General features: G+C 39.3%; 1 protein-coding gene and 1 non-coding gene across 2 annotated transcripts; one reads left to right on the top strand and one right to left on the bottom strand.

Annotated features, from left to right (window-relative positions):
• Positions 1–12,689: 12,689 nt before the first annotated feature.
• On the top strand, positions 12,690–12,762 carry trnat-ugu (transfer RNA threonine (anticodon UGU)). The gene has a single exon. It is a non-coding gene; the product is annotated as a tRNA-Thr (tRNA).
• A 1,770-nt stretch (positions 12,763–14,532) lies between these two features.
• On the bottom strand, positions 14,533–27,159 carry zgc:174904 (uncharacterized protein LOC564690 homolog). Its single transcript, XM_022666819.2, has 6 exons — positions 26,849–27,159; positions 23,276–23,404; positions 22,104–22,286; positions 17,221–17,384; positions 16,061–16,176; positions 14,533–15,783 (listed from the first exon to the last, which is right to left on the bottom strand). Exons 1-6 carry the CDS (start codon positions 26,949–26,951, stop codon positions 15,627–15,629), a joined length of 852 nt encoding a protein of 283 aa, XP_022522540.1. The 5' UTR covers positions 26,952–27,159; the 3' UTR covers positions 14,533–15,626.
• Between the last annotated feature and the right edge of the window lie 325 nt (positions 27,160–27,484).

Below are 27,484 nucleotides of genomic sequence, written 5' to 3' on the forward strand. Positions count from 1 at the left end.
AGTGTACTGCATGTTTAATGCAAGTAACCTATAGCAGTCCATGACACCAGACTTTCTGGACAAGGCCTTCTTTGACAACAAATAATTGATCTTGATGCTAACCACAGCGCCTCCACACACAGATTTGTTTGGTTGTCTCCACTGATACAAACCTCAGACTCATCACTGAATGAAGGTGAACTGTTGCATTCAATAAACTGAATCACTTCATGATAGTCTAGAGTCTAGACTACCCACCAAGTTATATTCCTGTCAGTTGATTTCTTTTGGACGCTTTTATTTTTTAAAGATGAATGTATGTGGTTTTTTTGAAATTTTAATTAAATAAATAGATTAATGTGTTTATATAATCAAACATTAATGGCAGTTGTTGTGCACTGTCTTTGCTAAATAAACAAAATAAATAAATAATCCAATGCCAATGAATGTAGTTTGGAGTTCTTAAGAATTAAAAGTAAGGCTGTCAAATGAACGCATTCATTTTGATTAGTTGAAAAAATGTGTTAAAAAAATGAACGTTGGCCTTCTTGGTGCCCTTTGAGCTGGTGCTGCAGTTCTCGTCGCTGTAAAACAGTTAGCATCAAGGCTAACACACAGCATTCTGGTGTTCTCAGGTCAATATCTAAGGATTGGAATAAACTAAAGCCATACTCCACATATGACATCAAACCACAGAACCTACTAACCTAACCAGCACAGTGCCATCCATCTGTTATTAACAAATATTGATTATTTCAACTCAAAACACAGGTGGCTTTGCCAATTAGCTGTTAGCCATTATAGCTAGTTTACCATTTTGGACTTTAATAAAAATGTAAAAAATATAAAATCTGTTAATATTTTTTATCTTATTGTTAAGCATTGTAAGCAGGGCTAGGATATATTATAATTACAAAGCTTTAAAACATATTTGAGTAGCCTTGAATCTCCTGAAAATAGCCTTTGGCAAATGAGACATTTCCTATCATCTTTTTGTAATTTTTAGGTGAATCAAACAAAAAAAAAAATGTTCTAGATATATACAGTATTTACAGCATCTGTTACTGACTAATGTTCCTTATAGGGAGCTTTTAAGTCTATTCCAGTTATTCATTCATTCATTTGCTCCTCAGCTAAAATTCACGTAAACTGTACAGTTTAAAATACTTTCTTTTCAATATGTGATGAATGTGACTAATTTAGATTATATCACAGTTAGTTCTGACCCTGAAATGTGATTGGCTGAGAGGCGTTTTATGAGTGCCATTATTAGCCGGTAATGCACTGTCTCTTAAGCTGTCCATGTACTATTCTGCCACATACAGGTAAACTAGCAATGATACAGCGCTTACAAGCCAAACAGCGCAGCTACAAACAGAGCAGCAACTATTTTAATTCATGGAGTGTTTATAACCAAACAGATCGTATTTTCTCATCCACTTTAACTTAAAATCTTTTTGGTACTGTGGTATGATCTCGAGGTTCATGCTATGACGTGTAATATTGGAACCTGTCCATATGACTGCGACACAGAAGAGCCAATATTACACGTTACAGCATTCCCTGTTTTGTACTATTGCTTAATGAATTAATCCCAGAGCATGTAGTTCATAAAAAAGATTTCTGCCTTTTATTGTGGTGTATGTATCTGGATACCTCTCTGTATTGTGTATTTACACTTCTGTTTACCACAGCTAGAGAAATACAATCATGCATGAACACTGAGGAAGTGGCATTCCTATCCCAGAGGGATTACAGAGTGAAGCAGCTACAGTAACACTAAAAGGTGGGGCAAACCATCTACAGTCTAGAGTACACAACAATCTCTCTCTGAACACAGAGAAGACTAAGGAGATTGTTGTGGACTTCAGGAGAACTCACACACTGCACACTCCTCTGTCCATCAACAGAACTGCTGTGGAGAGGGTGAGCAGCACCAAGTTCCTGGGTGTGCACGTCACAGAGGACCTCTCCTGGAGCACCAACTCAGCATCACTGGCCAGGAAGGCAAACCAGCGTCTCTACTTTCTCCGCAAGCTGAGAAGAGCTGGAGCCCCCACCCCCATCATGACCACTTTCTACAGAGGGGCCATCGAGAGCATCCTGACCAGCTGTTTCACCGTGTGGTACGGGGCCTGCACAGCATCCTGCCGCAGGACCCTCCAGCGCATCGTGAGAGCAGCTGAGAAGATCGTTGGCACCTCTCTCCCCTCCCTTCAGGACCTGTACAGCTCCCGCCTCACGCGGAAAGCCCTCCGTCTGGCAGGAGATCCCTCCCACCCACTACACAGCTTCTTCAGCCTGCTGCCATCAGGGAGAAGACTGCGGAGTCTAGGGTCTAGGACCAGCAGACTGCGAGACAGCCCCATCCATCAGGCTGTGAGGATGCTGAACTCTCTTCCCGCACTACCCCCCATCCCAATCCTGCCCACAGCACACACACTCTCATCATCCTGACCCCACATCCTCCCACCAACACAGTACTGAAACTCTGCACTAGAACACACACAGTACTGTAACTTTTGTAAAAGGACCTGCACTACACACCCAATACCTGCACTACTGTTACGCTGCACTGTCATACACACTTTAATTCCCCAAGAACTGGGAACTTTAAGAACTTTACCAGCCTTAAGCTAGATACAACATTGCACTACTGTTATACGGGTTCTATTTATATTGTCACTTGATCTTAATCACCATTAATATTGCACTATTATCTTCTGTCTCACAAATGTCTATTGTGTTTTTGTTGTATTGTACATATAGTGTCTCCCACTCATTTAGATTTAGATTATATATTTATTTCTTTTTATTTCTATTTATATATCTATTTCACCCCCACCACTACTGCACCTTGTTCTGTCTCATGTATGTCTGTGTCCCTGCTGCTGTATTGTACACATAGTGTCTCCCCTTTTTCTTTATTTTTCTTTATTATCCATTATCTGTACTTGCTGTAAAATTGGGAAGGAGAGTAACGTAATTTCAATTCTATGTATGTCCTGTACATATGCAGCATTGACAATAAAACTACTTGACTTGACTTGACTTGACTTTATAGAGTACATAGCACCATCAGCTGGCTCACACTCAGTACTGCACTATATGACTTTCAATGGGCCATCAACTTCACTCTAAAATGTCTAAAATGTAAAAATATAGATTTGCAACATTATGTGTCTATTAATTAAAGTTCACATACAGTTAAAAGTAAGACAACCTGTAGCGGTGCTTCTTGATCAGGACTATATACGGGCCTTTTTTTTCCTCTATGGTGATTGACAGTGGTGTGGCCATGGCAACGTAAAAACAGCCCAACAACAGCAGCAGCAGAGAAAGCCTAACCCAGGCAGCTCTGTCGGGCTCTGAATCTGGGCGAGATATCAGATTACGGAGGAAAATCAGCTTCTTTCAGAAGAATGTCACCAGACACTTGCAATGCAATGAAGAGAACCACAAAGCTAAGCATCACAGATACCCTGATTAATTAAACAAATATTCTAAAGATTGACCTCACTAATGCTCTTCTTGCTGAATGCAATCAAATTCCCACAGTAATGCTCAAATTTCAAATGGAAACCCATCACTGGACAGTAGAAATATTTACGTCAAACAAAAGCAGCATAAGATATTTTAATACCATCAATTTTAACTATTGTATTTATCCATCTTGTGTACTTCATGTCAAGCACGTATACTGGATCTCAAATACATTACCTACTCAGTTTTAAATTAAGTTATAAATAATACATAATTTAATTATGTTTACAATATATTTAGCTTTAAAAATGGCAATTAAAATACTTTTAAAGATAAGTGTCTTTAAGTATTTATTCTCAATCCAAATAAACCCTTTACAACCACAGAGGAAGAAACACACAGCTAACAAAGTATCACACAATGTGAGTGTGTGGTGCCTCTGTTATCTGATTCCGATGTTTATCTGTCACTGATAGCTGCTCTCAGATCAGTGTTCTATAGTTAGTTTTTGTCTCTTAAAAGATGTGTTAGGTGAGGATTAACAACACTTGACTAGCATCTTGGGATTTTGTTGGAAAAGTTTCTTGAATTTATGATAAGACAATGAGTGCAGACGCCTGGAAAAATGGAACAAACAGAAGAAATGAGTGCAATAAAAATGGGAATTTTTAAAGTTAAAAAATTTTAAGTTTTAAGTTTTAAGATTTACAGTTAATGAACTAATGAATTGAACTGCATAAATTTGACATCTGTCCTAAAAGTATGTGAGTAGAACCAAATCAAAGAAAAACGACAAAAATATCAGACTCTGTCATTTATTTATTTAGGAAAATTATACAATATTCTGTGAATGGTAACCTGCAAACATTTACTTTCAGTATCTGATCTGATTCAATTATGAAGAAAGGACTAAATATTTCTAATAAACTCCATTTCTGTTTAGTGTTTTCCTGATATATTAACATTAACAGTTTTTAATATTTTTGTCTCATTTATTTAATGAAGTCTCTGGTCACTAATAATTAACTATATGCAATATATAACATTGACATATTTCAGTAACTCAAAAAATTAAAAAAGCAAGTTGATAAAAGGCCAAAACAAAAATGGAGGCAATCAGTGTCATATAGAATTTAGATGTGACATCACTTGATCCACTTATCAGTAGATGAGAACACTGTGTCACCATGAAAGATTGACTTTGACAGCCATGTGTAGATTACTTAGGTGCCTCATATGGGCTTGGTCTGGCCCAGTTCTAAAGGAAAACTAATGTCTATCTGTTTATAAATGTCAGGGCCTTCACTTCTGATTATTTCACTTCAGCATGTAGTGTGCTTAAACAAACAGCCTTGCACTATCAGTAACAACACAGGGTCAGAGATGAGATAATATCAATAACATGAGTTGTTTTATCGAAAACTTGAGGGACATATGTGATGTAAATGATGATGTAAATCCCATGTGAAAAAGTTGTATTTTTAAATATAATAATAGTGCACTGTATTATGAACAAAAAAAAATAATTTATACTTTAATTTTACAGTATTTCAGTACGTTTATTTGGTTGTGCTAATTTTGTATTAGTGAAGTACTTAATAAAAAGATATACTTAGTATTATGTGCTTTTTATGATAAACATCTATCCTTCCTAGGAGCCTGTATTTCTGCAATAAAACTGTACTTCAGTGAAATTTGCTAGCAAAACATTAACACATACAAATTAAAACTGTTCTGATGAACCTTTTATGTGTTAAAACTATTCTGTAAAAGTTTACTTTATTTATGTGTAGGTAAAAAAAAAAAAATTAGAGCCCATGCTTGCAATAAGATATCTTGCTTTTTTTTTTACCAGTTTATGTACACTCCTCAAAATGATTGTTATGTTTAATATATCCTTTTAAATATATATCTTGTTATGTAAAAATAAAATAGGTATATGACTAAAAATAAAATAACATTGTCAGGAAAGGGGATGACCCAGGCAGGGAGACGAGGAGACAGACACAAGTGCAGGTAGGGCGAAATAAATAAATAATTTATTAAATAAATAACAAAGAAACACAAAGAAACAAGTAAACACGTAACAAGGATAATAAACCAAAATAAACGAGGGAGACTAGAGAACATAAACAAGAGATAATAAGAATAAACAACTAGGGAATAACAACAAGGAACTAAACTCGATAAAATAATAACTAACAAACAAACCGTGAGTAAATAAACAAAGAAGCAAGAGACTTAATGAATACAAAACAAAACTGGGCAGGGATAAATACACAAATAACCAATAACCAAAACAAATCAGAGAACCTAAACTAAACCAACTAGAGAATAAAATAATAAACAGGGAATATATACAAGATACGGACTAGAAATAAACAAAGAAATAAACAGGAAGCTAAACTAGAAAAGGGAAAACTAAACTAAGCAGGGCAAGGGAAACAAACTAGGAATAAACACGGAACTTTAGCAAGCACAGCTTTAGCTTTAGCAACACAGAAACGAGGAGAGACAGACAACAGTGGAAGGTGCAAAGACCGACCAAGGACAAGAGACAAAGGAAGGCTTTATAGCACACAAGGGAAGTGGAAACACCTGGGGCTAGGGGCAGAGCTACAATAGACACAGGTGGAAAAGTACTGAGACGGGAGACACAGGGGAGCACAGGTCACGTGGGGAAGACACACAGAGACACGAGACAAGACCAGGATGTGACAGAAGCCTCCCCCTAAACGCGCAGCTCCCGAGGCGCGTAAAAACGAACCCCAGGGGCTGGCGGCAGGGAGAGGCCGGAGAAAACAGGAGTCGAGACCGGGGACTGAAACGGAGACAGCACAGAGGACAGAGACTGGACGGGAAACTGGACAGGGCTAGGAGACTGAACATGGAACAGAGACTGGGCAGGGGACGGAGACTGGCAGGGGAGGGAGACAGGACAGGGGACTGGACGGTGGACGGAGACTGGACAGGAGACGGAGACTGGACGGGGAACTGGACAGGAGACAGGACAGGACACTGGACAGGGGATGGAGACTGAACGGGAGACTGGACATGAAACTGGACAGGAGACTGGACGGGACTGGACATGGGAACTGGGACAAGGACATTAACAGGAACAAACACGAACACTGTGACAGGGACAGGCACGTAGAAACCACTAGGGACAGGAACCGGAACAAACACAGACACGGGGACCAAGACAGGGAGAGACACAGGGAACAAAAACATGGGTGGGTGCCCAGGACTGGCAAAAGTCTGTGGGGAAGTCCAAGGAGCCAGCCTGGGCACAGTTCTGGAGTGAAAGTCCGGGGGCCTCTGTGCCTGCCTGGGTCCTGGGGCCCTGGAGCCAAACAAAGTTCTGGGAGCAGGAACCGGCGGCGCGGCGACTCGGGCAGCGGGAGCTGGTGCTGGCGGTGCGGCGACTCGGGCAGCGGGAGCTGGTGCTGGCGGTGCGGCGACTCGGGCAGCGGGAGCTGGTGCTGGTGGCGCGACGACTCGGGCAGCAGGAGCAGACACGGAGGCTTGAACAGCTGGAGCAGACACGGAGGCTTGAACAGCTGGAGCAGACACAGAGGCTTGAACAGCTGGAGCAGACTTAAAGGCTTGAAATGCTTCAGCAGACACGGAGGCTGGAGCAGCTTCAGCAGACACGGAGGCTTGAGCAGCTTCAGCAGACACGGAGGCTTGAGCAGCTTCTGCAGACACGGAGGCTTGAGCAGCTTCTGCAGACACGGAGGCTTGAGCAGCTTCTGCAGACACGGAGGCTTGTGCAGCTTCTGCAGACACGGAGGCTTGTGCAGCTTCTGCAGACACGGAGGCTTGTGCAGCTTCTGCAGACACGGAGGCTTGAGCAGCTTCTGCAGACACGGAGGCTTGAGCAGCTTCTTCAGACACGGAGGCTTGAGCAGCTTCTGCAGACACGGAGGCTTGTGCAGCGTCTGAGACGGCAGGAGTCCGGGGGCGTGGCTCAGCAGCCGAAGAGACCTTGGAGATGGGCGTGTGAAGATCCAGCTCTGCAGCCGCCATGAAAGCCGGCTCCTCCGCCTGAGGAGCTAGCACTGCAGCTGCGGGCCTTAAAGCTGCGGTTGCCGCAAAAACCCGGACTGGATTAGTAATCCTGGAGAGCGGCTCGGCCACCGCAGCAGTCCCAGAGCGTGGCGTCTCAGCCGCGGGCTTCACGGAGTGGGCCGTCTTGGCCGCGAGAGTCACGGGAGTTCGGATGGCCTTAGGAGCTGTGCGGCCGAGAGCCGGGTAGAGCACCGAGCGCGCCGTCTTGGCCGCGGGCTTCACGGAGCGCGGTGTCTCGGCTGCGGGCTTCACGGAGCGCGCCGTCCCGGCCGCGAGCTTCACGGGAGTTCGGATGGCCTTAGGAGCTGTGCGGCCGAGAGCCGGGTAGAGCACCGCCCCTGGGGGGAACGGTAACGGAGCACGGGCCGGTGCGGGGTAGAGCTCCTCCTCTTCTTCGGAGCTGCTGGGAGCGCACCCGAGAAAGTCCCTTGGGTCGCGCTTGACCCGCCTCTGGTCCTCGTAGGCTCCGCGCAGTCCAGGGTGAGGACCGAGGCTCACCGCGCCAACCCTTATCGCCGCCCCAAGAAAATCTTCCCCGAAAAAGGGGTCTTTTTCTGGCTGGCGGTACCCCTTAGAACGCTTACCCCGAGGCCTGCGGCATCCATGAGGCCTCGAGGTTTCCTATGATCCCTATGATCTCAGCACTGCAAGGTCTGAAGGTCATGTAATTTATTTTACATACATGTCCTGGTGTGTAGAGTAAGTCCTGTGATGCATTTCACTCTATCTTTAAGGGGGGCTTTTTAAGGGGGGGAGTATAATTTTGGCAGCATCATTTTTTTGCCTGCCGAAATCATACTCCCCCTATGATCTCAGCACTGCAAGGTCTCAATGTCCTGTAATTTATTTTACATACATGTCCTGGTGTGTAGAGTATGTCCTGTGATGGATTTCACTCTATCTTTAACAGGGGGGCTTCCAATGGGGGGAGTATAATTTTGGCAGCATTATTTTTATGCCTGCCAAAATTATACTCCCCCCACTGGAAGCCCCCCTGTTAAACTCAGAGTGAAATGCATCACAGGAAGTGAATCATTCATATGTTAATGCAAAAGATGAACATCATTTTAACAAGTTATCCTAGTGAATGTGAAAGCTACTAGCATTTCAACACAAATCTATTTATATAAATCTGCTACTATCATTTTTAGGTTCAGGCGACTTTGTTATGCAGTAAAGTGTGAACTAGAATAAAAAAAGTCTGCGTATAGTGCAATGACACATCGTCGGCTGTGTTTTCACTTCACAGTTGTGGATTAAAACATGTGTTTAATATGTAAAACTCATCTTTATGACTAAAAAGCATGCTGCGAGAAACATTGTGTATAGTTCCTTATATTAAACTGACCTGGTTTACCCAAACTAATCACAATGAGAGTCCTCATTTGGCCTTTGATTACACTGTGCTGTTTGATGTGATGGAAAATGAAAGATAAAGCATAATTTACACACAGAAGTGACCAAAATCGTGAGTCTCTTAGTTGCGCCCACAAGTTAACGTCATGCGCGCGCCCGCGAAGGGGAGTCGGATTCTGCGGGGAGTCGGATTTCGGCACAACATTGGGGCCACCGAGACCAAATTTAAACATCAAACAAGTGTCTACAAAGGGAGGAAAATCATATAACCGGGGATTTTCGCGAAGCTGGTATGAACGGAAAACATGGCTTGCAGGCTGTGAAGTAGCTAGCGCCCTGTTCTGCTATCCCTGCGTTCTGTTTCATCCGAATAGTGGCAGTGGCACAGAGACTGCATGGACTACGACAGGTGTCACCGACATGCATCATCTCTCAGAAAAGGTGAAAAAGCATGAAACTTCGAAGCTCCATATGGACAGCTGCCTGAAACTTTCAGCTTTCGGGAAGGTAAACATTGCTACGCAGTTGGACGAGGGCTACAGAATAGCTGTTTGTAAGCACAACGACGAGGTGAGAAAAAAACGCCACATACTGGCCCGTCTTATTGACTGTGTATAATAATAATAATGGAAAGTTTGTAAAAAATTTAAGTTGCCTTGGAAAAGCATGCTAATAACGTTCGCGCCAGCGGGGTTCAGCCTATATCGGGCCGGATGCTGTGCGCTGCGCTCGCGCCGACACTCTGGCAGCAGCATTCAGCTGATGTCGGGCCGGATGCTGTGCGCCGCGCTCGCGCCGACACCCCGCCAGTGGGGTTCAGCCTATATTGGGCCGGATGCTGTGCGCCGCGCTCGCTCCGACACTCCGGCAGCAGCGTTCAGCTGATGTCGGGCCGGATGCTGTGCGCCGCGCTCGCGCCGACACCCCGCCGGTGGGGTTCAGCCTATATCTGGCCGGATGCTGTGCGCCATGCGACACTCCGCCAGCGGCGTTCAGCCGATGTCGGGCCAGATGCGGGACGCCGAGCCCGACAAACAACCGACACTGCCGGAAGAGAGCCGGAATCGGCCCAGATGTCTTTGCTAGCTGTTCCTCAGCGGTGTGAATGATGGCGAGGTGACCACCTTTGCGTTCACAGTATTTTTGACTCTCCATCCAGCTGCGGCCAAACCTGGAGATGAAGTAGCAGCTGCCATTGAAGTAGTGCCAATCATCAGTGCACTGAACTGGCTGTGGGGTTGGGGTGGTCTCTAAACACACACAGGGAGAGAGAGCTTGTTGATGTACATACTCAACACTTTTTCTAATGTTTTTTGTGCCTCTTATGTTTTTAACATCTGACATCTTTTGATGCGTTTTAAAATCGTCAGCTTCCTGTCATTACTTTCCCACCGCGCTCCGCAAATTTATTTGGGGCTTGGATTTGGCGCCCCCTGTGGTGCAGCGCCCATATGCGTCGCATAGGCTACATACCCCCTTTTTGCGGCACTGCTTACAGGGAGCATTGGACGAGTAAGCTCCTTTCGCAAGGTAATCAGCGTTGCGCCAAGGAGTGGGGGCGGGGTCAGGATGGGTCTTTGGACAGGCAAAATGTGCCGTCTTAACACGTAATTTTACGTTCTTAAGACGTCCAAAAGTTATGTGTTAACTTGGTAAGATTTGCCGTCTTAAGACTTTCAAACTTGATGTGTTAACATGGACGTCAATGTAGACGGAAAGACCCAAACTGCTTTCCATAGCCTCCAGGCATGGCCGCCATATTGGAGGAGTCAACCATGTGCATTTATTTGTACTGTCACACATTACACATACGTGCTTTCATTTTATAATACTTTGTAGTATGATCTTTAACAAATAGACATATGGTATGGCATATTATTAAGTGTATAAAGTATATATATATATAATTAACTATTTTTACACTTCTATGCCATACCATATGGCCATTTGTTTAAGAGCACAATACAAAGTATTTCATCATGAAAGCACGTCCTGAATCATAACTACACAACTACGTGATGTGGCGTCTATGTATATGTCGGGAGACAGCTTGATGAGGACAGAGCTTACTCCCCATTGGCTAGAAACCCCCTCTTACACACCTGTGATTCTGTTTAAATTACAATATCAACAAATCTCTTCAATAATGTAATGGACATTATAATGATACTGTAAACTGTATAGCACTAAAATGCCTTTTGTATTTTATAACTTTTTCTCTTTAAATTCTCTCAAACTGTTGCTTTGTTGTTTTAAAAAATGCAAAAGTAAATTAATATAGATTAACAGGTATACTATTATGTAAATATTAGGGCAGGTAGGTTTAAAAAAGGTATTAAATTGTTTTGTTATAATATAATTTCCTCTCATATAAATAATGCACAGTACTCAGTGCTTAAACCTTATAATTTCTCCTAATCATGAGCTAGCTGTTATCCCTATCTGTTATCCTAGCTCACATCCATGCAGCTTAATGCTGTAACCAGAGGAAATTCTTCTTTTATTCTATTTATAAAATCCACATCGCGAAATCTGCTGTAGTTCTGCGGCAGGTGGATAACCGACACCCTGTCCCCCACCCCCCCAAATGCGCCCGGCTGCTCTCACTGACCTGCAAAAGAAAGAGAGAGAGAGTGTATAGTATGCGTGAAAAAGAGAGAGAGAGAGAGAATATAATATTCTTGAGCATAAATAAAAGTCAGAGTGAAATGTCACTCATAAAATAAAATAAACAATCCCCAAAACTATACTCAGCCCCCTGTATCTGCTAATGTCAGAGTATATCTCTCTCTCACAGCGCGCGCGCTCACTGACTTTGCTCGCAGCTGCGTCGATGACGTCATCATCCTCGCTCTCGCTCTCCTTGGCGCAAAGAGACTTTTATTTTGGAATGCGCGCATTGCTCTGCGCGCGATGACGTCATCACGGACTGAGGTTGTAAATACACGTGCCCGGAGACAGTTAATTAATCTAGCCTACAGCAAACGAAGCGAAATGGCGAAATTTACTAAAAGGACATCCCCCCGACTGGCAGCCCGCCGAAAAGCCCTGGCCAAGGCTAAGCCAGCAGCCAGACGCCCCGCCCGCCGAACAGTCCTGGCCAAGGCTAAGGCAGCAGCCAGACACCCCGTCCGCCGCTCCACCCGCCTACGCAAAAAGACAGTGTAGGCGTGAAAGAAGGCAGCGGCCAGTAAACTGCGCCGCCGCAAAAGGGCAGTCGAGGCATGGGGGATTGTGGCCCGCAAATTGCGTCGCAGCAAGCCTCGGCCTGCCATTAAATAAATACAAATAAAAAATTACATAAAAAATTACATTAAAAAAATCCAACAAAAAATAATGAAATAAATAAAAACCCATAAAAAACACAAAACATAAAATAAAATAGCAACCACAAAAAAACCCATAAAAACAGCACAAAAAAAAATTTATAAAAATAAATGTGTATGGCTCCATAGCTCAGTGATTAGAGCGCTGATCTCGTAAACCCGCCCGTCGCTCCGCCCGCCTACAAAAAGACAGTGTAGGCGTGAAAGAAGGCAGCGGCCAGTAAACTGCGCCGCCGCAAAAGGGCAGTGGAGGCATGGGGGATTGTGGCCCGCAAATTGCGTTGCCGCAAGCCTCGGCCTGCCATTAAATAAATACAAAAAAAAATTACATTAAAAATTACATTTAAAAAATCCAACAAAAAATAATGAAATAAATAAAAACCCATAAAAAAAACACAAAACATAAAATAAAATAGCAATCACAAAAAAAAAACCATAAAAACAGCACAAAAAAAGTATATAAAAAATGTGTATGGCTCCATAGCTCAGTGGTTAGAGCGCTGGTCTTGTAAACCAGAGGTCGCGAGTTCAATCCTCGCTGGAGCCTCTGTTAGCTAGTTCAATAGCTCAGTGGTTAGAGCGCTGGTCTCAGATGTTATATTCTTTTTCATAAAAGGACAGCATTGTAGGAAGTGCTTTCAGTAGAAAAAATTAAAAGCGCAATACCTAATTACTCCTCTGGAGGTAAAAGGGCCAGACAGAGTGTGAATAAAGAAAATGTATCATTTACCTATTACAACGTGTGTGTTTCTAGGCCTATACAAATGTTATCAATTAGTATTTGTTAAATAATATATATCACAGGAAATATGTAGAAATATGTAGGCTACATTAATAGATATTTTAAAAATAAGAAAATTAATTGGCATTATGAAAAAAACATTAAGAGAATAAAACCATGACTGGGATTCGAACTAGGCTTCCATACGGTGTTCTGTTGAGTTTTGCTACCCTGTCAAACTGTACTACCCTAGTGCATATTTAAATATAAAATTGCTAGAAAAAGCCCCATATTTAAACATGCTTTCAGTAGGATATTTGGAAATTCTGAATATATACATACATATATATATATATATATATATATATATATATATATATATATATATATATATATATATATATATATATTGTGGTAGGCCCCTGGGGTTAGGGGCGTGACCACTGTGACCCGGAAGGAGGAAGCTCACAGAGATACACAGACACGGGGATTAAATGAACTCAAAACGTACCTTTATTGGCTTTGAAAACGCCCTCCACCACACCCAAAATAACTTAAATAAACATTTACGGCCCAATGGGGCTCTAGAGTCGGTAGACTTAACTTTTAGTTTCGTTTAAAGGTCCGTGCAGCCTCAGCCCTCAGCTCCTCAGTCAAGAGTTCTCTCCCTTGAGTGAGCTGAGGCTGAGTTTTATACCTGTCCCAGCTGGCTGCTTAATCAGTCCTCCTGCAGGCCAGCTGGGACACATAGGGCTGTGCGCTCTGGTGTGGGGCGGACCCCCAACTCCCCCGCCTCCTCACGGCACAAAATATATATATATATATGAGAAGCAACCAAAGGCATGGTCTCTTTATTTCTCTGTACTCTGATCATTCTTGGAATATGAAATATGAAACTTTTTTCCTCTAGGCCTAATTAGTGTAATGACCATGTAAATAAATTATAATAAAATCTATGTGTGAAATAAGCTGATTTAGAGTTAAATGTTAGCTTTGTCCACAGCCATCAGCGGTAAGAGGGCACATCTGGGACATCATGTCTCGTTCCATCTACCAACAGCACACTGCACCACAGGCTGTCCAGGAGTTGACTGAAGCTTTAATTCAGGTCTGGAAGGAGATTCCTCAGGAGAACATCCGCTTCCTCATCAGGAGAAGCCCAGGCGTTGTAGGGAGGTCATACAACCATGTGGAGACCACACACAACACTGAGCCTCATTTTAACTTGTCTTAAGGAATTTCCACTCCACAAGCTGTCTTGATACTTGATTTTCCACTTTGATTTTAAGTATGATTCCAAATCCAGACCTCCATGTGATAATATTTTTGATTTACCTTGATCATTTTTATGTCATTTAGTTCTATAATAAATCGAGATTTTCAACTGAAATATTTTATTAATTAAGATCTAGTATGTTATTTTAGTGTGTCCTTTTTTTAAACAGTGTATATTTTTATAATAAAAAGCACAGTTTTACGTTTTTAAAGTACATTAAGCATTAATGACAGAAAACAAAATCTAACAAAATCTAGTACATTTTAATATATAAAATAAGAATTGTTTTAAAAAAGTTGACCACACTTGCTATTACAAGGTTAACTTGAATTAAGTCCATTAAAACCTTCTTTTAATAGTAAAATAGCCCCACCAATGCAAATAAATGCATTACATATGAATACAATTGAATACAATTGAAAAAAAAGAAAGACAATACAAGCAAGGAAGATAAAAAAAGAAACAAAATAGTTTTCTTATGTACAGTAATGACACAGCATAACAGCACAGCGTTAATACAACGGCGCCACAATACTGCCCTCTGCTGACAGACATCAGAACTACTACAATAATCCTGGGGTACTTTTAACATGTACTTCAATTAATTTAATTATAAAAGAAAGGCTCATACAACATCGGACTTCAAGCCTTTATCTGATTCTGATATGCAGATACCCTTTCTGAAACTGATATACACTACTCTAGAAAAAAAAGCATTTTTAATACTTACAGTGTATACCGATATAAAAACAACATGACGAAGAATTTAGACTGTTTTGTTTATAATTAGTAACAAAGGGATTCTTCATTCTAATGACTGAAATCTTCACTGACACAAATACTTGTTTTGGCACATAAAATAAGGACTTTGAGAGAGGTACAGGCATTAGCTGGTTATCCATTGCATGGTGTTGTTTGTACAAAATGTTTTAAAACATTCTCACACACACTTTTGTGCAAATATTAATGACAATTTAAAAAATACACCAAAGTGACTAAGAAACACTGTATCTAAACTAATACTTATACATGTTAAATGCTTAAAGAACAGAGAAGTTGGTTACTTACTCATATTAGTAATAGCTCAAATATTATAGCCATTTAAAACTGCTCTCGGATTAGAAAGATGATTTAGGTTATTAAGCTAATACTGCCGTATAGGTATGGCCCCCACCATACCTATACGGCAGGATCTGCGAGGTTCCAGATGCTGCGGACCTGGGCTTTTGATGGAGGCTTTCGCCAAAGACTTTATATCTGCTATAACTAATTGTTATACATGAACTATTGAGATTAAAACTGTTCTTGCTGCACATTTATCTCTAGCAGGAGAAATTGTTACTGTAAAGAGCAACAACACTCCCTGCATTTATTAAAACATCAGACCTAAAAACATAAAAATTGACAATGGTTATTATTTAGCTGCCTTCTTCTCACAGATCCAGGGTATAGACATGTCACATGGTGCATCGTACCAGCTCTTGATAGCCACGCGAGTCAACACTTCAGTCTTCACTATGTAGCCACAGTCTTCATCAATGTGGTTATTGGGTTCCCCATCTTCCCAGAAACTACAGCAGCAAAATATATTAGCAAAATGTTTTTACTAATTTAATAATTAATCTTTAATTCTAGATGAAGAATTGTTTTATTCCACACTCTTGCTTAAATAAGTTTATTTAATGAAAAATGTTGTGCTAAATAGGGTTTTTAATGAGAGGAAAGAGGTATAGTATAAGAACTGAGATTGCTGAAGTCAGTAGTTGTAATAATTTAGAGTTTTAGTTTTGCAAAGGGCAAAACTTTAAAGGAGAGATAAACATTTCTGCAGTTTAGCCTGAAACTCACCCTCCAACTAGTTTGGTTCCATCAACCCAGTACCAGTCTCCCTCCAACTTTTCATCACTGATTCCAAACCAGTAAGAATTCCAGTGACCTCTTGGCAACAGGTCCCATAGGAAAGTCTAGGATCAGACAACAATGATTAAAAAAAACAAAACTACAATCACAAATTTCAGACAAATGAACTAGGGCTGCAACAAATCGACATAATCGTTTCATTATTAATTTGTTAATAATTAATTTGTAACTGCAACACACTACAAAAGTGCTGGGGAAAGAAACCTAATTGAAAGGTTAAGGGCTGCTCACTCACAGCTTGGTTCACAAAAGTGACAGACACTACAGATTACATTAAACTGTTTCTGTTCTTTTGAAATAATACAGAAAGCTAGAAACACAAGCCATAACCACAGGATGCAGTGGCTGAAGTCATGAAAGAAATAATGGTGAATTAATCAACTAATCTGAAAAAATATTTTTTTAGTCAAATAACAAAATAAGCATTAGTTGTATCTCTAAAATGATGAGTTAATTTATAAGATTCAAAAACAGGACTGAAGGCAATGATGTTATTCAACGTCTGCAGAGGTTCCGTTCCTTCTTCCAACCTCAGTAGATTTCTCTTTTAATAACGAAAGCATGAAAACACAAGAAAGACAGACAGACAAAATATCTATACAGCTCTGGAAATAAGAAGATAATCAAGAGTAAGATGGATGATCACAAGCCATCAAACCAAGCTGAACTGCTTGGATTTTTGCACTAGGAGTGGCATAAAGCTATCCAAAAGCAGTGTGTAAGACTGGTGGAGAAGAACATGCCAAGATGCATGAAAACTGTGATTAAAAACCAGGGTTCATCACCAAATATTGATTCTCTTAAAACTTTATGAATATGAACTTGTTTTCTCTGAAAGCTCTTTCAGCCATTTCTCATTTTCTGCAAATAAATGCTTTAAATGAAAATATTTTGGAGAAATGTTGCGTGTAGTTTGTAGAATAAAACAACAATGTTCATTTTTCCCAAAATATACTTATAAATAGTAAACCTTAAGTGGACTCTTATTTGTTTTCCAGAGCTGTGTATATATATATATATATATATATATATATATATATATATATATATATATATATATATGTATGTGTATTCTCATTTTCTCTTACCTGTTCCTCAGCAGTGTGAATGATGGCGAGGTGACCACCTTTGCGTTCACAGTATTTCTGACTCTCCATCCAGCTGCGGCCAAACCTGGAGATGAAGTAGCAGCTGCCATTGAAGTAGAGCCAATCATCAGTGCACTGAACTGGCTGTGGGGTTGGGGTGGTCTCTAAACACACACAGGAAGAGAGAGCTTGTTGATTTACATACTCAACACTTTTTTGTTTTTTGTGCCTCTTGTGTTTTTAACATCTGACTGCTGTTTCTTCTTTCACAACCTGCTTATAAATGTGTGCAGGTGACCAAGCCTCCTGTTCTGCATCTGTACCGTCCACATTTACCCATAAAAGGTCCCAGCAAATCACTCAATGAATATATAAAAAACGGCATTCCTCGTTAATACTGAGCGGGATATACATAAGGAATTTTTGGTGTTTGTGCTCTTTTTTGTGGTTCTATAGATTGATTAAATCAGACGGACTGACAAATGCAATAACTACAAATAACACGCCGCTTCAGTTAAAGGGGCATTGAAACCTACATGCATATAATCACTACTAAATAGATTCTGCAGCTTAAAATATATTTAAACATTAGGTTTGTAAAACTTTCCCGTTCTTACAGGGTCATTGGACGAGTAAGCTCCTTTCGCAAGGCAATAAACATTGCGCCAAGGAGTGGGGGCAGGGTCAGGATGGGTCTTTGGAAAGGCAAAATGTAATTCTTAACACGTAATTTTATGTTCTTAAGACGTCCAAAAGTTACTGGTTAACTAGGTAAGATTTGCCATCTTAAGACTTTCAATCTTATTTCAAACGTGTCAACATGGACGTCAATGTAGACGTAAAGACCCAACCGGCTTTCCATAGCCTCCAGGCATGGCCGCCATATTGGAGGAGTCAACCAGCAGTAACAAACAGCAGAGATGTAGTTATGATTCAGGGCACTGTCACACATTACACATACGTGGTTTCATGATATATTACTTTGTAGTATTGTCTTTAACAAATAGACATATGGTATGGCATATTATAAAGTGTATTATATATATATATATATATATATATATATGAGAGCTAAAGTCCTGCAGTTGCTTTTTTGGAGATGCAGGAGCCGGGAGACTCCCCATAGGCTAGACACCCCCTCTTACACACCTGTGATTCTGTTTATATTACAATATAAACAAATCTCTCTTCAATAATGTAATGGACATTATAATGATATTGTCATTTTATAACTTTAAAGCACTAAAATTCCTTTTGTATTTTATAACATTTTCTCTTAAAATTCTCTCAAACTGTTGCTTTGTTGTTTTAAAAAATGCAAATCTAAATTAATATAGATTAACAGGTATACTATCATGTAAACATTAGGGCAGGTAGGTTTAAAAAAGGTATTGAATCTCTTTAATATAATATAATTTCTTCTCATATAAATAATGCACAGTACTCAGTGCTTATACATTATAATTTCTCCTAATCATGAGCTAGCTGTTATCCCTATCTGTTATCCTAGCTCACATCCATGCAGCTTAATGCTGTAACCAGAGGAAATTCTTCTTTTAATCTATTTATAAAATCCACATCGCGAAATCTGCTATAGTTCTGCGGCAGATGGATAACCGACACCCTGTCCCCCACCCCCCCAAATGCGCCCGGCTGCTCTCACTGACCAGCAAAAGAAAGAGAGAGAGAGTATAGTATGCGTGAAATAGAGAGAGAGAGAGAGAGAGAGAGAGAGAGAGCATAAACTTCAGCATAAATAAAAGTCAGAGTGAAATCTCACTCATAAAATAAACAATCCCTAAAACTATACTCAGCCCCCTGTATCTGCTAATGTCAGAGTATATCTCTCTCTCACAGCGCTGCCAGTTGCCCCGCCTGCCGCTCCGCCCTCCGCCGCAAAAAGCCAAGGAAGGCGTGGCAAAAGGTGGATTGTGGCCCGCAGATTGCGTCGCCGCAAGCCTCGGCCTGCCCTTAAATAAATACAAATAAAAAATGACATAAAAAACCCCAACAAAGAATAATGAAATAAATAAAAACCCATAAAAAACCACAAAACATAAAATAAAATAACAAAAAAAAAATCAAAACAACAAAAAACCCCATAAAAACCCCACAAAAATAATAAAAAGAAACCAAAAAAAAAACATAAAAAAGCAGTCTAATCTCTAATGTCAGAAAAACAGGTAAATATAAATAATACTGAAAAAATAATAGAAATTACAACTTAGTTAGTTAGCTCGAGGGAAAGCTGCCCCAGCTGTGTAACGTTTAAATACCGTTAGCTGGCTGTTTAGTACATAGCTCAGTGGTTAGAGCGCTGGTTTAGTAAACCAGAGATCGCTAATTTGATACAATACATTTTAATATATCGTCTAAATAAAATACACAATTGAGGTTTGGTGGATAGGTTTGATAAGGTTTAGTGGATATGTAATCTTACTGAAATATTTTTTATTTATTTATTGTTATTACATGTAAGAATTTGATTATTTGTTTGCAAAAGAGCATAAATTAAGCAGAGCAAATATATATGTATGTATATATTATTCATGGAGTTACAATGCATAATAATTTAAAGTAAATGGGCCTTCTTACCTAGCCACTTTTCTGAGCCTTTTCTTCCTACTGAATAGCATAGCAAGCTAATACTTCCTTGTTGGAGCAATATTTGCGTGGGGATGGGGAGCCCAGTCAAATCCAAGTTACAAATGTTTTTCTTGACAAACTTACAAAGTTTAGCTTTTACATTGGTAAATAAACAATTTAGTGAAAAGCCTCTGTTTTGCGTCAAGTATTAACTTGGTGAAAATAGTATTCTTTCAAATAATCTAACTTGAGTGATTTTTTCATAAAGACTCCGGGAGTTAAGGAGAAATCAGAAGCCCAGGAGGACAGGACCAGTCAAACAGCCGTTGACAACAATAAGATTGGCTGTTCTTCCACAAGGCTAAGACACACTGTTTATACCAAGGCGTAAGTTGAGGGATCAGACTTAGAAAGGGGCAAAGACAGGATTGCTTAAAATGAAGATTTTTTTTTATTTAAAATTGTTTAAAAGGAAACCTGAATGTTGAGACATATAGGCCCCATATGGTATAACATGTTTAATACCAGGCAGTTATTTTGTTTGTATACAGTAATGCATGAATGGCCTATTGACTGGCAAACAAAGAAAATTTATCCTTTATGTGTTTTCCCCCAATGGATTTTTGCTGGGTGGGCTGAATTGAAAGAAGCTGATTATTTTATTTATAGTAGATATTTTATCAGTAGCTCATTTTTCATAGCCTGGCATCTCACAATCCAAAGTCTTGGAGTTGTGAATTTAATAATGATAACACCACAGGCTGAACTGTTACAGAGGTTAAATAAAGTGTATAGATTTAAAAAGCTTTTCCAAAAGTTGTGAACACCTGTAAGTGTTCATTTATTGTCTGTTTCAGTAACATTTGTCTCTAAAAAACTGTGCTCAACTCAGCACAGTCCCATGAGAATGGCTAATAGAAACCTAAATCGACTCATTAACCAGTCATCATCATTCACAAAAAATCTTCATGATATTTGAAAACACGTCTCCCTTTTTGTTGGTTGTCTAGGTCTTTGTTGCCACAATAATAATAATAATAATAATAATAATAATAATAATAATAATAATAATAATAATAATAATACTTTTTAAATTGTGAGACAAAACAAACCAGATAATACAAATAAAATTGAAATAAACTTCAAGTGAAATACAAAAGTTAGCATTAAAATAATACTACATATAAAGCAGAATAAGATAAAGCAAGCATTGCAACTTTATACATGCTGACAAAATATATAAATAAACAAGTGTATTTACATTTTATTATATTATAACTTCTTTAATCTTACGTTTTTAATCTTGATTTATGTAGTATGAATTAAATACGTGAGGTAGGTTTGCGCTTTTACCCGCAATTCCGTGCTTCACCACATGATGTCACTAATTTCCGCACTATACGCAATATTTTGAAGGGATACGCATGCCTCAAACATTGCTTTTAAATATACGCTCGTTTTCACGCCAAGTATTTCTTTATAAACCACAGTTCTTACGTGAGATGTTGCGCACGCACATTTCAGGCCTGTTTTTATGCGTACGCACCCTTTATAAATGAGGCCCCAGTTCAGCAGTTACACACAAGCAAAATTAGGCTTTGAATAGTTTCACACAAGTAATATTGAGCTTTGTGGAAACTGGGCTTTAGCAAGAAGCCTGCTAAAAGAGTGAGTCTCTGTTATCACTACATGTCTGAGCTTCAAGGCAACGTGTTCACAACACGTGATAGTAAGGCTTAAATAAGATGCTGCATGATAAATGCTAGCTCTAATGTAACTCACGCTTTTCCCAGTACCTTAATTAAACAATTAAGCAAATATTGCACAAATTCAAAGTTTGACTTCCCTCAGCAAACAAACGCTACATAAAGAAAGAGTCTACACCACTCTACAGTCCTGACCAGACAAAGAACAATCACAGATAAGCATTTATTAATCAAAATTAGATTCAAATTAACTTAATTTCACTTCTAAAATTTCACTGTGTTCATCTGCTATGATACATGATATATTTAACTGAAACTGATGACCTGAACAACCAATGATTTATAAAGAAAAAAACATGAAAATTATCAGGTGTGCCCAAACTTTTTAATTCCACTGTATCTTTGGGATAGATGAGATTTTTTCTTTTTTTGAACAGGCAGCACCTTAAACTGTATTACCATATGTGTATCTGGTATGCTTTGGAAGTGTTTTATTTACATTACTTTATAAATTTATGTATGTTTTTATTACACCTCACAAGTCACAACTCATCTCGCTACTGTATAAAAAGGGTTAATAATGTCACTTACCGAGCTTTTCAGTTTTGGCCTTTAGCTGGTCAAGTTCATTCTGTAGTTCTATATTCTTTTCCTTCAGTCTGCTCTGCTCTGCAATTAGGGTGGTTACATTAGCACAGGCTTTCTGCATCTGTGTGGAAGAGGATGAGGTGGAATTCTGGGAAACCTTCTGGGAGTTCTGACCCATGCTGTTATCTAAAATAGAAAGGCACGACCAGTGTATGAAAAACAGAAATGGTAAGTAAAATCTCAAATAAAGAAAGTAAATTATATGGAAAATAAATTATAGAAAATATCAAAGCATGTACATTTTCAGTGGCTTTTATATGTAACCTACTGATATAGTTTCAACTTTAGTAGTCACTATTTTCCAGAACTTAAAAGGGACCTTAGCCAGCTAACTTCATCTTTTGTAACAACAAAATCATATGACAGATAATGATCATGTGCAAAATGTGGGAAATAAAAGGACCTGGCGATACCAAAAGCACAACAAACAGAACTTATCGGCATAAAAACTTTCCACACAAAAATGGACAAAACACCAGAGATGCATAGTAATGAAGTAGAACTACTTTACTAAAGTACTAAAGTGCTGTTTCTGTACCTTCTGGAGTATGATTTTTACACTTCACTACATATTTTCTCTGGAGTTTAATACTTTAATTGCCGAACATTTTTATGTGTTGTATTGTTACTTGTTAAAATGATAAAAATGTTATTAATTGTTCCAAACCCACATTATCCATGCTGTATCAGAGTTGTATAGATGCTCGGTTCTGTCACCAGGTTTGATGAAGCTGCTTATCACTGAGTGAATCAAGTGATCAAGCTGATTTTATAAGGGGACCTCGCTGCTCCCGTTCTGCCTTCTGCCCTGCTAACTTCACATTGTTTCTGTAATAACTACAAAACAGTGTAGTACTGTATTTTTTCTTTCAGTACTTCAGTACTACATTATACAACAAAACATTGCAATGCTTATTAACAAAAAATGTTGCATGATTTAAGCACTTCCAGTTAACTGTGGTGTGTAAAGAACACCTGAACTTGTATTCAAGTAACTATTTTTGCTAAAGCGCTTGTATTTTTACTCAAGTCTGGCTCTCTAGCACTTAACACATTTCTGCAAAACACTGATGATGATGATGATGAAGATGATATCACAGAAAAAAAAAACTTACAGTGTACACCCATTGCCACCAATACCATGAGCAGGATGAGGCAGAAAGCAGTAAGACATGCTGTAGCCACACGGTAGGGTCCGTTGTGTGCCAGCCTCCCTCTAACCCCTGTTGATGAGGCTACAAACCCTGTAAATAAATAAAAAATTATTACTAATAATTTAATACTGTAATAGCTAAACCACTTAATAATTATAATTTCAGGGATGAACATGGCTAAAAGGCAAAAAGTCTAAAAAAGACAGTTTGTGTTTTACAGTGTTGCACTTACTTTTTTCCATACAAATGGACTTTGCTTATACCACAATCACTTTTAGCAGATTAGGTACAATTATTAGGCAGGCAGATTTTAGATACTTTGCATTAACATCAAGGTTTCATTCACGTTTCATGGGAAATAAGATAAAAAAAGGCAACTGAAAGTGCAGTCACTTAAAGACGACCCCACACTTCTAATGTCACTTTAGTTAAGCTGCGTATTAACACTCAACAGTAAAAACACCAGCAGTGTCTGAGACTATTGTGTAACCGTTAAAGTTTTGTGATTAAAAAAACTCCAACCAGTCCAGGTATACTGGGCGGGATGATCACTTACTAATTCTGTCAACAAACCACAGTACTGGTATCATTCAAATAATGATTTCTTAGTTCAGTAATTAAAACATTTAAAAATTAAATTCATGCTGCAAAAGAGAACAGTTAGGAGATGAGGCCAAATAAGACATGCTAGTCTTCAATTCAAATATTATGCACTCTGTCCCTTTTTTACAATGTTGACTTCTGCTTTATTTGTTCAGTCATCAGTTTTTTTGGGACCTACAGTGCTGCAACCTACAAGTCAGTGCAGGTTCACTGCAGGAAGTTCAACCATACAATAATATGTGCAGACTGAGCTATCAGAGAAAGCCTTAAACTATTTTTTTTAAATCTTGTTTACCACAATGTGATTTCATACACTTTTGTCTTTTTAAATGAAACAATTGCTCAAAAACTGAGAAAATAACAAAATAAATTAATTGAATATTTATATTTATTTTTTTTATGTACTTTTGTTATGGCTGATTGATGTATCAGTTCTATTCAGGTTCTTTAATATTTTATTATTGTTGCAACTATTTTGTTCATGCAATAACTGAAATAACTTATGTTTGCACATGATCTGACCTGATTCACCTTGGTGCACTATGATCTGTGTCAAGAGTGGACAGATTGGTTCAGTTTACAAATGACCTGACTAAAGTATTTTACTTGGAAATACTCTGCACTTTATTTTCATTTTTTTATTTCAGGCCTTAGATTGGAGTCTTCATCTTTCTGAAACATTTTGTTCTAGAGAACAACATGTGGCCTATGCAGGACACAAAAATAAACTAGTGACCAGTGTTTTCATGATTGAACTTAAAAACATTCACAATACTATGGCAATATGTTTTTGCCTAAAATCACACCAGCATTACTCAGTTTTTATCAGTACAAACATACATATCAGGTATCAACTAAGAAATTCTCATTAATAATAATACCCTTAATTTAATTTTGATGAGCCTTATGTTTACATTGATGTGCATAAGAGCTCCACTCTCACATCTATACCCTGCTGAAAATCTCCGCTAAAAGCCCTATCTGGATGGGATTAGATTCTCAGGGGGAATGTCTGTAAAAAAATCGCACTTCTCCTGATTAAACTCTTGCATTCAGACTGCAGGACCCGTGAGTTTTTTGGCTTTCTCGATCGAGTTCAGTAGCTCCTCCATTTCCACTCACTGTTGTGTTTTTCCGTGGATCTACGTGGAAACGCTTACCCAAAGTGTAATTGCGATGCATGACAGTGGACAAATAGCTATTTTATTAAACGCAAGGTGACAAAACTCAGAGACGTGCGTCCGGACTGGACTTAAATTACCGGAGGACCACAGAATTCAGCAAAATTTAGTAGGCAATTCATTCTCTAATTTTCTCAGAGGACGTCTGCGAAAAACACATACATGGTCATTTTTCAAACAGGAACAAAATTACAGATTACTCCCCATAAAAGAGAAAATTACCACAGCACCTTCTGAGAAACTAATCCCATCTGGATAGGGTTTAGCTGGTTATTCTGTAGAAAAAGGGCACTTACACTTTTACTTGTAAAAAGTACAGCTACAGATATGCTTACTAACATGTATTTACATGTATTTAGATATTATGCATTTAGCCTATGTTTATTTACTTTTACTAGTACAAATTTATGTTTTTGATATCTACAGTGTAATTACAATAGTAAAAAGCTCAGGTCCACATATCAAACCGAATGTATTTATATAGCATGTTTTACAGCTGATGTTGCAAAGCATCTTTACAGAAATCTGATGGCAGGACAGAGAATCCATGAAATCATAAAACATCCAGTGAGTGACTGAGACATTAGAAACTACTGGACAAAAAAAATACTCATGAATTAAAGATAAAAAGTCATTATACCTCAGTTGAATTCAAACTTGTACAAAAACGGCACAATTTTTTTATCTTATACACTACTGGTCAAAGGTTTTAGAACCCAATTTTTTTCCTTTATTTTTTGCCATTTAAGCTCTTCAGGTCCAGTCAATAAACGGACATGGTACCAGACATCCCAAGTTGCAAAAATTAATTTTAGAGAGGTACCCCCGGAACTGGACTTGAACACATATAGTCACATTAACTCACCCCAACATGCCTTCTGCAATCAAACTGTACAGCGGGCAAGACCTTCATTGTTTTTTTTACTTTTACCCAACATAGATACACTTTTTTAGAAAATTTAGAGGTGAAATGAGTTTTGATGGGAGCCATGATACTGTCCAGGAGGGGAAAAAAAACTGCCCATCCACACTAAAAACTGATTGGCTGACTCACAGACTCTTTGCAGAGGACAGGCCAATCAGAACCCTCTCTGTTTTGCATGCTCTTCATGAATATGCACATGAGGGGAGCCTGTATCTCTTCCTCTCCCTCTCTTCCACACACGACTGGGTAAAAAAAATCTGTGTCGCCCGTATCGCCTTTGTGCGCGTGTTAGATTCTGGGAAATTCTATATAACTTGTGGTCATCCGTGAGCCGTTATTGTTATGTGTCTGACTCCTGCGACTTCCGGTAGACTTGGGACCTCTGTGGTACAAAATTTGCATTAAACCTCTAAGGCCTTTAGGGAACCGTATAAATGATGATTTAAGCAAACAATTCATTCACTAAGGTTAGTAGCAATGGAAATAAACTGAGTTTTCGAAATGGTTTGGTAAGTCTTCCCTTTAGAGAAATTATAGATGAAGCCAGAGAGCAGTAAGAACTCTTTCCTTCACACTTTAAAGACTCATGGAAAACGGGAGAAAAAACTTCTTTAGTCTCAGCAGTAAAGAGAAGACGTAGAGGTGTGACAAGAGAAGTGCAGCAGTCTTAAAAAAAGGCTAAGATGAGAAAACAGACCATACAGCACTACAAAATACAAAATAGAGGTGTTCTAAAATATTTGTCTGATAGTGTATCTCAAGATATCTCTAGTTTAATAACTTCTGGATTAAAAAAAAAAAAAGATTTTTAGAGTCTGGTATTACGTGCTGGTTGTGCTCCGAATTCTTCATCGGCTGAGGTCCCTCCATCTTCTACGAGTTTGGAGTACATCCCCTCAGTAGAGAGCGAGCCCTCTTCAGTAGACATGACTGCAGGAGACGGTCTCTGGTCTGGAGTTCAGAAATTTTTCACCCCTCAGCTCAGTTTCAGCTCCTCCAAAGAGGGCAGTATTTAAAGGGGTGTGAGTTTGGGGGCGGACTGCGCTCAGAGCAGCGCGGAGGAAGAAGCTCCAAATCACACAAACACACACGAGGAGGCGGTGGTGGGCAGCCCTGGCTCTGGAATATAAACAGTGTTGGAATATAAACAGTTTTCTAGTCGTAACTTCCCAGAACATTACAACACGCTGTCTCCCTGGCGGGGTTTGTTTCCTCACACGTATTCCTACAGTACTCCGCGTCCTGCGTTATGATTGGCAGTCTGATTTTTAGTATGACGCTTATGTGAATAACCAGCCAATCATACAAGGATAACTCTCACGACTACAGCCAATCAGAGCGTGGGGCGGGACATATCAGGAAACAGGTGGGAATTAAGCTACTTCCACAAATGTTGCTTATTGTCACCTCTCTGATTTACAGTAAAATAAACAACAAAATAATGATGTATGGCTCAGTACA

Source organism: Astyanax mexicanus, chromosome 3, assembly GCF_023375975.1.
Source record: "Astyanax mexicanus isolate ESR-SI-001 chromosome 3, AstMex3_surface, whole genome shotgun sequence".
NCBI lineage: Eukaryota > Metazoa > Chordata > Actinopteri > Characiformes > Acestrorhamphidae > Astyanax > Astyanax mexicanus.

Coding starts and splice junctions, on each gene's coding strand:
- zgc:174904 (XM_022666819.2), bottom strand. CDS start 26,951: ATGTCTACTGAAGAGGGCTCGCTCTCTACTGAGGGGATGTACTCCAAA. Junction 22,287..23,275: donor GGTGGCAATGGGTGTACACT/GTAAGTTTTTTT, acceptor TTTCTATTTTAG/ATAACAGCATGGGTCAGAAC. Junction 15,784..16,060: donor GGAACCAAACTAGTTGGAGG/GTGAGTTTCAGG, acceptor TTGCTGCTGTAG/TTTCTGGGAAGATGGGGAAC.